The 13,435-nt window shown below is 40.1% G+C and overlaps 1 protein-coding gene across 4 annotated transcripts in view; it reads left to right on the top strand.

The window, feature by feature from the left end:
• The window catches only part of CLMN (calmin), a 74,718-nt gene extending 68,147 nt beyond the window's left edge, over positions 1-6,571 (top strand). For all 4 annotated transcript variants that reach the window (XM_042790869.1, XM_042790867.1, XM_042790866.1 and 1 more), the window contains exons 12-13: positions 705-766; positions 2,056-6,571. In XM_042790869.1, coding sequence (XP_042646803.1) covers positions 705-766; positions 2,056-2,209 — 216 coding nt within the window. In that variant the 3' untranslated portion in view covers positions 2,210-6,571. The remainder of the gene's footprint in view (positions 1-704; positions 767-2,055) is intronic.
• The last annotated feature ends 6,864 nt before the right edge of the window (positions 6,572-13,435 follow it).

Here is a 13,435-nt window from a genome sequence, read left to right as displayed (position 1 = left end):
CTGTGCATTCTCTGTATGTATGTTGGTGTCCTGGCCACAGCCCTGCAAAAACGCGGCGTGCCTCCTGAAGTGCACTTTTTATGAAAGGTTGGGCTCTTCCCTTCATCGCAGCGGTGTAGTACGTCATCTCCATCGCAGCAGCTAACCCTCCAAGAATTTCAGTCGTAAGGTGACACTGCATCCTTAATGCCAGACGTAATTAGTCCTGGTTTCTTGAGAGCACATTACACAATCTCTGGATTTTTATTTTTTGAGTCAGAAGGAAGGGACAGCATCAGCCGTCTAGGCAGACTGAGCAAGGAGAGGAACAGGGTGATTTTCAGCACAAAATAAGATTCTGGCCGTTTTGGAGTTTTAAAGAAATGCTGCCGCCGATGTTCAGTGAAATGGAGGTTTCACACAGGTGCTTTAGTTTTGCAAGGCTGTCAGAGCTCCTAGAAATATATATGAATGCGGGGAGCTTCGTTCAACTGAATGAAAGCAGTTGAAAGCAAAAAAATCTTATTTCATAATGTTTTTCCTTTTCTGTGTGTGTACCAGACTGCAACGCTGGATGCGCTGGCGGGGAATAAATTTATAAGCACACTTACATTTTATCTGAGCGAACGTTAGACATACTCTGTATAAAATACACACGCAATTACCATCTTTGCAACACGCTGAATTTTATTTTTCTTATATAATCTATTCCTGGTTTGTTTAAGGAAACCTATGGTGTAAATGAGGCGATGATGACAGATACGGGTGAAAATCCATTGATCATCAGGTGAGTCATTCTTATTCAGACAAAACCTTTTGCAAAGAATCCATAACTCCTAGGTGCTTCTAGCAATATTGCAGAGGGAAATGAAAATTAACTATAATGGTAGAGCCTGACTACTGTCTTGTGTAACAGCTTGGAGTCCGTATTTCCCATAGGTGTAAGATACAAAACTTCTTTATTGCTCAATCTCCCACTTGACTAAAATGCTTTTTCTTGACTTGAGGAAAGATTCAGCTGTCTAAGCAAGACTGTGAGCACCTTCCGCACATGGTGAATATTTCAGACTGAGGAAAGAGTGGGAGGACTTCAAATATGAGGCCCTCTGGCAGTGATGACTCTTTCCAGGTTTGGAAGACTGTCAAGACGGTGTTTAATGTGGCCAGTGCTAGGGAAAGATGATACCTCAGTGGAGTTCTGGCCTCTGTTAGAGCACCCGTGAGTTTTTATAATTTATATGTGTGCTTAGTTTAGACTTAGGGTGATGGATGCTGAACGCAGAGCATGTATCCCTTTGGTATTAGGGTCTACATATCTGTAAGAAACAACTCATTAAAGCAGGCCAAAAACCAGTTTTCTCCAAAAGTAGGTTAAAAAAAAAAAAAAAGTCTACCAGAGGGTGATTCATATAGCACTATCAAATAATAAAACGAGTGTACCGTCTTGTGCCTTTTTAAGTAAGGCCTTTCCTTGCCTTTGTGAGAGCTCGGTGGTGCTGGCAGCGTCCATCAGGCTTTGCCCTTATGAACCACAGCTGAAATTTTGGAAAGTTGGAATTTTGGAGCTGTCCGACAAAACCCCAACTGCCAGTTGGCTTCTGGAAGTCTTGGGATTTTTTTGGTTTAATGTTCTGGTGTCTGCCCCGAGAAGCTCTGAAAGTAGATGATTTGGGGAAGCATATCAAGTCAGATACATTGAGAAAGTAAAATTGTGAAAGCGTGGTATGAGTTGCCCGGAGCTAGGTTTACTGTTCTGAAAATAAAAGGGCGTCTTTTAGACTGATGGAGATCACCTTCCATCAGAGGAGTGTGCTCTAACAGCATGTATTTAAGCTACCTGTGAGGTTGCCCAGAGTTTTCAGAGGATTAATTGCTACGTCCATTTGCTGCTAAGGGAGCACACTGCGACAGCCCACTATGCACCTCCTCGTCTAGCCTGGATTCCAACTGACTGGATTCCAACGGTTCATTAAACTGCTGTCTTTTAGTCCACCCTCTGATCTCTGAAGTAAGTATTAACAGCGAGAGGTTTTTCTTCTTTTTCCTGCCTCTTATAAAGTTCTCTCCTCTTTTCAGGAAGAAAAAGGACTTGGAAGCAAGTGATGCTCCAGCACCAACTCATGAGGTTACAATTGCTGAGCAGCCAGAGCTTCTCTACTTCATCATTTTCTTCTGGGTGCTGGTCTACTGCCTTCTACTCCTTCCACAGCTTCTTAGAAACAAAGTTTGATTTCTGTGAGACGTGGAAAAACACCAGATGGTGGCTGGATTGCTTTGTGTATCTGCATATGAATGTGTTCCTTTCAGGTGAAGCACAAACAGAAATGTAGGACCTGATGTTTGTGTTTATTATCAGGTTGTCCTCAATTTCTCTACTGTTGTGCTATGACAACGTCTAAGCACATTTTATATTATGACAGTTGTATAAATATATATAAAAAAATGACCTGATTTAGTAGACGCCATTTTGTACATTTGTGCCTTGCTTTATAAGATGCTAAATAAAAACAGGTAATTATCAGTAGAAGTATGAACAATTCAGAGCTCCAGTCTTCAAAAATTATTCTTCTGGCTTCATTTACTTATGCAGGACCTGACAGCTGTGGAAGAGGGGTGGTGTTGGCTTGCCCATCAATCTGGCCCACCTGCAAGGGGCAAGACTGGAAATGCTTTTTCACGTTTTCCAGGGAATTCTTTGAGAGAGCTGAAGGTGGTGGAACATGCTGACCCCGGGAATTGATTACAATTCCAATGGCAATCCAGTTGAGCAACAAAATCAGATTGAGAGTTTATGGGCTAGGGGAGTTCGGATTTTTTAGGATTTAAAGTAATTTTTATCCTGCGCCTTTTGCTACGCTTAATTTGCAGGAATAAATTGGGCGTGGAGAAGTGTGAAGAACATACAGGCTAGCTGCTTCTTAGGAAGGGTCATGCAGGAAGGCTTAGCCCAGAAACTTCTGTAGAGAATACCTGCAGAAATACACTTTTTGTACATTACTGGTGGTGGCCGTCTTTGAAAAGATGTTCAAGAAGCTTAACAATTTTATCAGGGACAGATACCATGGTTCTGGATTTGCTTTTTTTTTTTTTTTTTAGAAAAGTACCTCGCTGCTTCTGAGGCTGCTTCTGCTTCCTTTTCTCTGCAGCTTTTCCTTTCCGGATCGTGTGAAGATTTCTCTTTTTTTGAAGATACAAAAAATAATAGGTAACCTAATTTCCTGAGGCTACTGTTAAGGTTTAAGTGCATGGTAAAAGGATTAGAAATATCCTTTAAGTGCCCAAATCAATAAAGAAATTACAGGTGTAAAACTAAACACAGAGAAATGTTGACAGCCCGTATTGACTTTCTAGTGAAACTGAAGAGACTCTTGAGTCTTGTCCATAGACACAGTTGAGCCATTTCTGCCTCTTGTAATTTTTGTCCACATCAGTGATCATTACAGGATATTTGATTTAGGATTTTTGCCAGGGGTTTACATTGCATTACCATGCATTACAGGACAAAAGGGAAGTCTTCAAACTCAGTTTAACAGCAGTTACTTTTCTCTGTGCGACTTTTAGTGAAGTCACTGTTTTTCATTGGCACGTTTTTACTTTTGTAGTATGCTCGATGAAACTACCTCGTGTTGCTGCTACCACCTGAAAATTCGTAAGGTTGACTTCAGTGTGCTTCATAAAATGAGGCATTTAATTTTCATAAATGAAAATTAAAATAATAATTTACATGGAGTGGAAGTGACAACACGTGGCTGTAAGTTTTACATACTTGGTTTTAGCGTAAGGTGTATTTCTCTGCCCTGGCTTAGTTTTCAGCTGAACTAATAGTACCTGGGATCGGGATACACCAGAATATATAGCAATTTATGTGCAGGCATTTAAAATGTGTTTATAGTCATGTTATCAGCTGGGGTAATCCTAATCGTCCATCACACTTCATTCTTCTTTATAAGCTTTTTGTTTCCCTGGAATTTGCCTTCCAAGTTGCAGTTAGAATTCAGTAATAGCAGTGCATGGCAGGAGGTCCTAAACATTGAAGAGAGAATTCTGAACCTCTTTTAGTCAACAGAAAGCTGAAATCTTTCCTATTCTGGCCTGTCACTGTTCACTAGAGCTGGATTCACCCCATGAAAGTAAAAATAAGATCCTTTGTGCTTGGTGAGGAACAGATCCAAACTTCCCAATTTAATTCAGTATAAATCAACATAAGGGAAAAAAAAATAGCGTTTCATCTTGTTGATGCAAATGTTCAGCATTTGGAGTCATCTGATTTTGTGATGCACAAACCTCTTTGTGCTTGTTGATGCAGACAGTGATACTTTCTTCCAAAAGAAAAATTGTCTTAGAATTTTTGAAGATGCTTTCTTGAAGTAGGCTAAAATATCACATTGAAGGGCTAGGGCTTTTTCTCTGAAAGAGTAAGTTAATACGAGAACCTTTATAGGCTTATCCTGACAACCAGTAAATACCAGACTGGGGTATGCTGGCTATTTCATAGCAGCAAGTAGCACTGTACCTTAGTTTCAAGCAAAAGTGCCGACAGCTCTTTGTTACGTGCCACTTTTCGTAGGCTCCTTTGGTTTATGACAACGTTTTCTGAGGCTTTGTATCTTACTCTCTGGTTCTTCCATGTTTCTTCAGCGGAGATTATCTGGGGTTGGATTACAGTCTGTTCAGAGAACTCTTCTGCTATCAAAGTTCAGTCTAGTAAAGTAATCACCCTTCTGTCTCCTCTCCTTCCTCCCAATAAAATTAATCAGAACGAGGCGGTCTTTGGATGTCTCAGCAGCTAACACTTATAAAGGATGGGGAAGTTGCACTGATGCTGGCAGCTTCGTTACAGAGTGTTTTCTTCCAAAAGGGAGAAACCCCAGGGTTTTCTTTCCTGCCTCCCACTGATGAACGGTGACTGAAACAGTGAAATGAGCAGTGCAGATGTCAAACAGCATCCAGCACTTGTCTTGATCATCTCATCCAATGTTTAAAATGACGTACGCTTTCCAGCCTCTCCTATTAAGAGATGGAGGTTGTTTCTTCCATGCAAAATAGTTGAAAAAAATACCGAATTAGTCCATGATATTTACGTTGCTTTCCATATTCGGGTTTGTTTGGCTGTGTTTTTCTAGAAAAGAAGAAGTCTACCTTCCTCAGCCATTCTACGGGTAAGATCCAGGGTAAAGAGTTAAGAGTGATTATACTGGGATGGTCAGCTGTGCGTGGAGAGACTGAGCTCTTCAGGAGTTTTGCCATTACTTGGAGCCACAAAAAATGGCATCTGCATAAGCAGCAGCTTCCCCCACTTAAATTGACTTCTAAGCCTGCATCTCTTCTTCCACAGTGCCAGATCGAACCCCTCAATGCAAGTGCCCTATTCTGAAAACACTGCTTGCTGTTATTTATGTCCTATTCTGAGCTTACAGTCTAAAAGCCTGATTGTGAAGCAGTCGCTATGGCAAAGCCTGTTTTAACTTGTTTGGCTAGAGGACTGGCTTGAGGTAGAGATTTTAAAGGCTGGTGGGCAACCTGTCATCCATCCATTTTCCAACAGAGAGGTACATAAGGAAGTTTTTCCTGAATTTTTGCCTGGCTTTTTGAAAAATGCTAAGCTCGAACTGACTGCATTTGGTATTTTGATTTAGCAGCAGAATTCAGATACACAAGGGTACCAATCTCATAAAATCGGTTCTAAAACCTGTTGTTGCTGAGCAAATGTGTGGGTAGCAGAGTAGTGTGGAGTGGAAGTGTCAGGAAGTGCTTGAGGATCACTGGATAAAGGATGTTTGGTGTTCACAGAAGCACCATTAAAGACTGAGAGACAACTGTAATAGGATGGTTCAATGTCACTGTAGTCATGTAACTTCACTGTAAAGTGTTTCACTGTGATTTTATAGAAAGGGCAAGGAAAGATACACTATTCAGACAGAACCACGGTAAACATTTATGGGGCAGATGTCTTAGAGTTGAAGAAATGAGATAAACAGTCACATAATCTGCAAATTGAATTGAATATAGCCTTTGCCAAACTGTAGGAAATAAATGATCAGTGCAAAGATAGGGCAAGCACAGATTACAGTACAAAAAAAAAAAAAAAAAAGACAATCACTTTTCAATGCCATGAATATTTTTGATGGATTGAGCTCTAAAATGTATTTTTATTGAGTTTCTAGATTGTAATGAATGTGTCTACAGAATTTTATGCAAAGCTTGAGAGTTCAGCTGTTTTAAAATGATTTTTTATATAGCAGTGATTATTTTATCTATATATTTAATAGAACTGTAAAACCATTTTAAAAGTACCTGTAAAATTCTATGTATGTGATATGATTATTTATTAATTATGACTCATGAGAATGAACATTAAGCTATGCATCAGTTGTGCCATCCATTTGAATACTGGAAACTGCAAACAGGATGATAGTTTTTAATGAACAGATGACTTGAAAAACATGGGAAATGATTGAATACAATTGTGTGGTTCTTAAAGCTGCATAGCAGGGTGTCATTTTGCGATGTTAAACTTTCAGCTAAAGTTGCAAAATATACTATACTGAGTGATTAAGCTACTTTCTTCCATTAAAACTTGCTGAGGCTGAAATTTCTACATGTTGATATTTGGTGTCTAAACACACTCAAATCCTCTACATTTTCTGGAGACTGTCGATTTACCTCAGTCAATTTAGCTCGGTATGACTGTAACTTCTTTACCCAAGTAGGGCTCCACTGAGTTTATGGGGGAACCATGCAATACCCAGTGGGTATTTCAGGGTTTTTTGCACCGATCCCCACAGAATCAGAGCTTCAGAAGATGAATTTGGCCAGTGTATGCGGTATCATAGTCAGCCATCTAACCAGATAATAGTTATAGTAGTGCATTATCACTTACACTAGCTTTAAGTACTCGGAGTCCCTTCTTGCCAAGCACAAACCCGAATGCATCCGGTGATGTGTCAGTTCCTCTACTTCTGTGGAAGTCAATGCAACACATCTGTGTGCTAAGCACACGCTACAGGATCTGGCCCCGAGGGGACTTAAATCAAGGTTAATCACATAAGCAAGGAAGCAGCTGAAGCCCTTAGCACTGGATCCCCCTCCAAGCCAACGTACACAAACAACGCCAGTGACTTCAGTGAACCCCACAGTACACACAACATCCGTCTGCCTAAATTCTGCAGGATCAATCCTCTCTTTCTTTTAGGAAGTGAACATCCACTTCCATTGCTGATTAAGGGGACGGCAGCAGGGACGAACGGCTGAAAGATGAGGGCGAGGTTACAGGCTGGAATGTGGCTGTGGAAGTTCCCAAACCACCACAGCGGCGAGCTCTTGCCCTGGCAACAGGTCGCCTGCTGTCTTCCACTGAGCTAACAAGCAGGGGATCTGAATGGAGGTAAAAAGCCCCCAAGGATTTGTATTTCCACATTGTCCAGTTTTTTGTCAGGTAAATAACATCCAATTCTTCCCCTTGGCATACCCCTGATAACACTAATTTACAGCTGCCCAATTTATGATTGTTCATGCGCCAGGTTTGCATGCAAACAGGACTTGCTGTATGCCTTGTCCCCACCCTCGCTGCCCCAAGATCACGGAGCTGTTCACGCAGGAGGATGGGAGGTAAATGCACACTCAGTGACACGGAAGAGTCATATTACGAACGGGATTGCTTGCTTACTCCTTGACACAACTCTAGAGCTCGCAAAGAGTGAAAAATTAACTTTCCTTTTCAAGTGCCGTGTCCGTTATCAGGGTTGTTTTAGCTGAAATTGTGGAACATCAAATTCTTTCTTTCTCCCTCTGAATGTGAGATGTGGAAAGCTGCCTTCCACCTCAGTGGCACTTTGGATGACGCTGCCTTTCCAGGCAGCTGCTACTGCTGATATTGGAAAACAAGACCCGTGTTATTTTCTCACCATGAGGCCAATGTCTAAGTTTATGTCACTGGAACATAAAATTGGTCCAAAAGGTTAGAAGGGGCAATAAAAACAATTCATTTTACCTCAGTGAGAAATACTAAAACCTACCATTCCAAGAAAGGCTAGATCCTGGCCTTCACAGCTGTGTTCAGGTCAGGTAATATTTTATTCCCAAAGAAGTTTCACTGGGCCTTCCTGGAATCTCTTTCATTCATGGAACAGATTTGCTCTGTGTCCAAGGACCAATTCGTACAGGGGGGTCCTGAGCCATGGCCGTTATCAGACTGTAACAGAAAATTACCGTTTTTTTAGTTAGAAATGACTGGTCTGATTTAAGTAACATAGCTTTCAAATTATACGCTGCTCGCTTTTTGAGAAAAATAATGCAGTCATTTTTAAATGCCAAGTAACTTACACAAGTCAAGTAAGTCTATTGTAGTAAGAAAATCCAACTTCTGCTTTTGTCTTGAACAAAACCTATTTTAGTAGGCATACCACTTCGTGCTATTGTATTTTACTGAGTAAAAAGCTGAAGAAAGCGTTCTCTCCTTGTTAAAGTTCTCTGGTTTAAATTGTAATCAAGTGCTAGTTTGCTAAAGAGTTACTGATTTCTCCTGAAGAAATCATCTGTAAGTAAGGAATGTAGTATTTAAAATACATGTTTCTCTTTGGCAAGTGGTGAGCACTGATAGCTACTGAAATGAGAACAAATGCTGGGAGGATTTGAGTGGTATCCAAAGATACACTGAGGGAGGTGCATTTTTGTGTACTTTCAAATACATTTCTTCTGAATGCTTTCAATCAGTGGTATGTATTGAATGTTTGCACTTGTTGCTCAAAGCTAATTTTTGTGAAAAAGAAATATATTCTTCTGTATAGTTGGTACACTAGAAAATGTTTTTAGAAACTGCTACACTGTAATAAGGGTAGTATTTACTAGTGAATAGTTCCACTTTATTTTATAAAATCTCCAATTTTGAAATAAATGGACAGGCTTCCTGTATGTAATGTTATCTGTGGGTTTGTCCTTGTCCTTCCAAGAAAATATCTTCAATCATTTCAGGAGAGATCACAATTTTGTTCTTACTTATTTATTTATTCATTAATATTGTATCTATTATATATATTATTTTTATTTATTCATTTTCATGCCCAGAGATGATACTCACTTTTTAGCAGAGAAGATCTCAGTAAACACAGCAAATTCATGAAGTACACTGTTTTCTCACCTACCCAAAAAGTGACTGAATTTTGGAGAAAGAATCTCAACTTTACTCCAGTCAACAAACAGAATGACTTTAAAATTTTCATAAAGGTGAAGATTTATTCATTTATTAATGCATAGAAATTGACATTATAAAGGCAAGCCATGGGAAAGCTTACAAAAACAGTTGTGCTGAATTACATACTGTTCTTAGAAATTAATTCTGGCCTGTTTCTGTGTCAATGTTTGGACTTGCGGGTTAGTGAATCAGTAGGTGCAGTACTGGTTTGTATTTACTATGTTCCTTCCCTCTACACCTTAATTCCCTTTGCAGTATATGAGAAAATAAAGTGCAACAGAGACACAGTACAGTTCAGAATCATCCCCATGATCTGTTTCCTGAAAAAGATACCTGAACTGGATAAACACTGAGAAAGAAAACAGTCTGTGGGGAATGGAGGAGGCGTGCTGCTTCTCCACTTAAAGTTTGATGGGTATCATGCTTTAGGGATTGTCAATGTTCCTCTGTTCCTTCTACAAAATCACTTCATCTCACATGCTTTCAGTGTGTTTCGCACCACCCCAGGAGTAGCTGGTACCATCCCCCCTCCCCAACCCTTGAATATTCTTAATGCTGTTGAGAATTTGGGATATTTGGGTCCAGTCCTGTCAGCAGTGCTGAGTTACAGAATCACAGAGTGCTTTGGGTTGGGAGGGACCTTTGAAGGTCGTCAGTCCAACCCCCCTGCAATGAGCAGGGACAGCTTCACCTAGCCCAGGTTGCTCAGAGCCCCGACCAGCCTGGCCTTGAAAGTTCCCAGGGATGGGGCATCTGCCGCCTCTTCGTTACCGTAACTTTAAAATCTCTACATAGTTTGAGACCAGTAACTTTTATTGGTGTCATGAATGATACTTAAGTGGAGAATTAAAAGTTTGTGGTTTTTTGTTTTTTTTTTTTAATTGGGTTAATTTTTTGCAACGGAGACTGCCATTAGGAATTTGCAAGTGGACTGCAGGGGGGGGCGAGGAGGGAGGTTCAAATATGCAAGATGGGTCAGCTCAGGACGTGGGAGTAAATTTTTACAAGAGCATGGGATCCGAACTTTAGTTCAGATTCAACAGTAAGACCAGGAATTGCTGTTTTCTTTTCACTGCTCTGGGATGAAAGTAATTCTGATAGAAACTTCAAAAATAATCCCCCTTACCCTCGCTGTGTAAACACAATTTTTGTAGCTTAAAGAAGATGCAAATGGAGCAGAGGAAACATACCCACCTGGATGGTGGCTGCGATGAAGCCAAGCACAGGGTTTGTTTCAGGTAAGGAACCATACACAAGCACACCCACAGAGCACGCACGCTTTGGTTGTGCAGGAGCCCAGAACTCCCAAGGGTAACCAGTGGCCATCGTGTATATATTCTGCTTGGCCATGGGTACTGAACCCTTCCGTCTCTCTTCGGTGCTTCTTTTACCTGATTGGTAAAAAAAAAAAAAAAAAAAAAACAGCAGGGGCAGGAGCACCTTCAAATTGCTGGGTGGATATAACAAAGCCTTAGACTCGATCTGATTTTGATTAAGACACCAATATACAGCAACCGTCTTTTCTCGAGTTGCTCTTTCTATTGATGGTACAAGGACTATTTCCCAGAGAGTTAATTGCAGCAATTTATGAAATGCCTTCTAATGACTAACTCCATTCCTTGGCTAGACGCTACCACCGGCAGTTCTCTGTCCTTGCCAAACTGTACACTCTGCCTTGAAATATCAGTTAACATATGATCAAAGCAAAATGTATAGCTCCATCTGCTGTAAATACTTTGAATTGATTATTTTTGCATTACTTTCTTATGGCTGAACTCTACCCTTGGGAACTGATTTATCACTTTGATGATACGGATTTTCTGCATGTTGGCAAGAAGCAGCAGCAAAGTCCATTTATACATTGCAAAGCGGTGTTTCTCGGTTCTCAGGCAAAAAGAAGCATAAATAAGTGTGTATTTCAAGGACATGAGGAACTTTTGTTAATTATTAGATGACAGAACTTTTGTACAGTGTCATTGCTGCTGCTTGTGAAATGCAGAAATTACATGACCTGCTGAAGTCAGTGATGGATGGCAAGAGATTCCCAGTTACACTTCTGCTAAGTGATGGCTTTCCACAATCAACAACAGCGTTTTGGGTTTTTTTAGGCAGTAGTCATCAATGCCGAGTTCCTGCATAGGAAGAGTGAGTGAGTTGCTAACCTATTTTTTAAATTGATTTTAAAAGGTAGAGCAGCAGTTCAAAGAGGTCAAAAAAACACTAAAGCAGTTAAAAATACTGAAGTTTTAACAGTAGGGAAAACATCCTTATTTGGAGTTACAAAGTCTGGGTCAGCGAAGCGTGAAAGCACACCAAAAAAAAAAAAAAATAGTATATTAAGGGGAACAAAAAGGCTGTGCCACCTAACACCTTTTCAAAATCACAGCTCCAGTTTTAGGAATAGGTTCGTTCTTTCTTCCAACTTCCTCCTCCATAATCATACCTGCAGCTTTTTCTCAGAATACATTGCAGGTGTTATTATTAGCACAGTGGTTTAAGATGTTTGCAACTGTTCTTCTCTGCAGTGATTCACATCTATGAACTGAAAAACCTGGTAGCCAGACTGGAGGCTGCTTGAGAAAAAAGTCTGAAGTTCAATTTTCTCAAGTGGAGTGCAGAATGGACGCCTTTCCCGGCCAGAAATTTGAATGCAACGCTCAGGCCGTATTTTCTTGATAACTGCCAGCTTGTTTCAAGGTGCATTACTGAAACACACTGCGACGCAACGACAAAAATCGCATCATGGCTGGTATCAACAGGAGGGAACAACAGAGGTCACCATTGTCTCGCGGGAAGGAATCTCCCATTTCAGTGCCTGGTGAGACGTGTAGAACCCAAAAAGCGCAACGCCTGGTTTCCGCTGGCGTGATCACACAGTTCTATAGCATCATCAAAGACAATTACTTGTGACGTAGTTTTTTGTTGGGTTTTTTTGATTTTTTTTTTTTTAATTGCAATTTTCCTCTTTTCTAAACCCAATTTTTTTTTGCTCTTTCCCAACAGGAAAAAAAACAGACACAACCCCCACTATTCCTTACTGATACCATTTTTTAAAAAGGAGAATGATGATAAATGTCTCTGCTTTCTTGTTGTCTTAAAACAGATACCCCATAGAGTAAAACATCAGTACTGCCAGTACTAAAGATACGGGGAAAGCTGTAATTCGGTACGTTATTACTTGGTCTGTTGTGGATTTTAGTTAGTTGGGGTTTTCTATTCTTCTCATCCAACAGCCTGTTTGCTTTGGTGTTGCGTGGTTTTTACCAAACACCGACTGCCAAGCAGTTTGAAGTACGTGGAATTTCTTAGCATTTTGTATCACATTGATGACTTCATCTTAGTTTAAAAATCTTTGTAAGAAATCTCCGAAATCAACATGATTTTTTTATCTGGGCTTAAACTCTGAAAGTTAGCTGTCATTAAAAAAAAAGCATATGATGTAAAATATCCATTTTTTACAATGGAGACAGGATAGTGGTGATAGAATAATAAGGAATAGCACAAATTTTATCTGAACTGTGCTTTTAAATCAAAAACTCCTGTCAACAGGCAGGCTCAAGGAGGAAGTAGCTGTGGAGAAAGACACCCTTTTTTTATACGAAAATAACTTCCAGAATTCTCCTGGCATTCATGTGTTTTGTTTTCTGTGTTTTAAGTACTCTGCTTGACTTCTCTTTAAACCTACTTGAATTGGATAAAATACATTATTTAATCATAGTCTGCAGAGGATTAAGGAGGGTTCCTTTCTGCTCTATTTTACGTTAGAAATAGTCAAGAATGCCAATTTCCTTCAGTACTTCAGCTAAAATTGGAAAAATAGACCCATATGTTCTGACAGCTCCCACTGGATAAGACTCAACAGCTGCTCCTCTTCCTAAGCTTTTGTCACGGGATATAATTATTCTTCCATCCATAAAAAACAGAAGGATGCTCTTTCAAGGCTATAAAAATACCTAACACTGTAATATTTGACAACATGGGAATTACAGATGTGTTCTAAATAGCAACAGAGGTTCAAGAAAACAATTTGCAAACAGCTTAGGCCTCTATATCACTTTTAATCTGAAAAAAATTTGACTAAGGTTGATTTCAAAGAATTTGAGAGTGCTCCAGTTAGGTTTTTCTTCTTACACTGATTTTGTGGGCACAGTCACATTGAGGAAGATGGTTAAGTGCCTGCTAGAGTGCAGATGGAACGAGGGAGGCTGGACCTCCAGTGACAGACCTTCAGCTGCACACACACTGCCCTGGGCACAACTGAACAGG

This window comes from Tyto alba, unplaced genomic scaffold (assembly GCF_018691265.1).
Source record: "Tyto alba isolate M040663 unplaced genomic scaffold, T.alba_DEE_v4.0 Super-Scaffold_18, whole genome shotgun sequence".
Lineage (NCBI taxonomy): Eukaryota > Metazoa > Chordata > Aves > Strigiformes > Tytonidae > Tyto > Tyto alba.
Note: the sequence above shows the minus strand (reverse complement) of the source record. Positions and strands in the feature narration are given on the sequence as shown.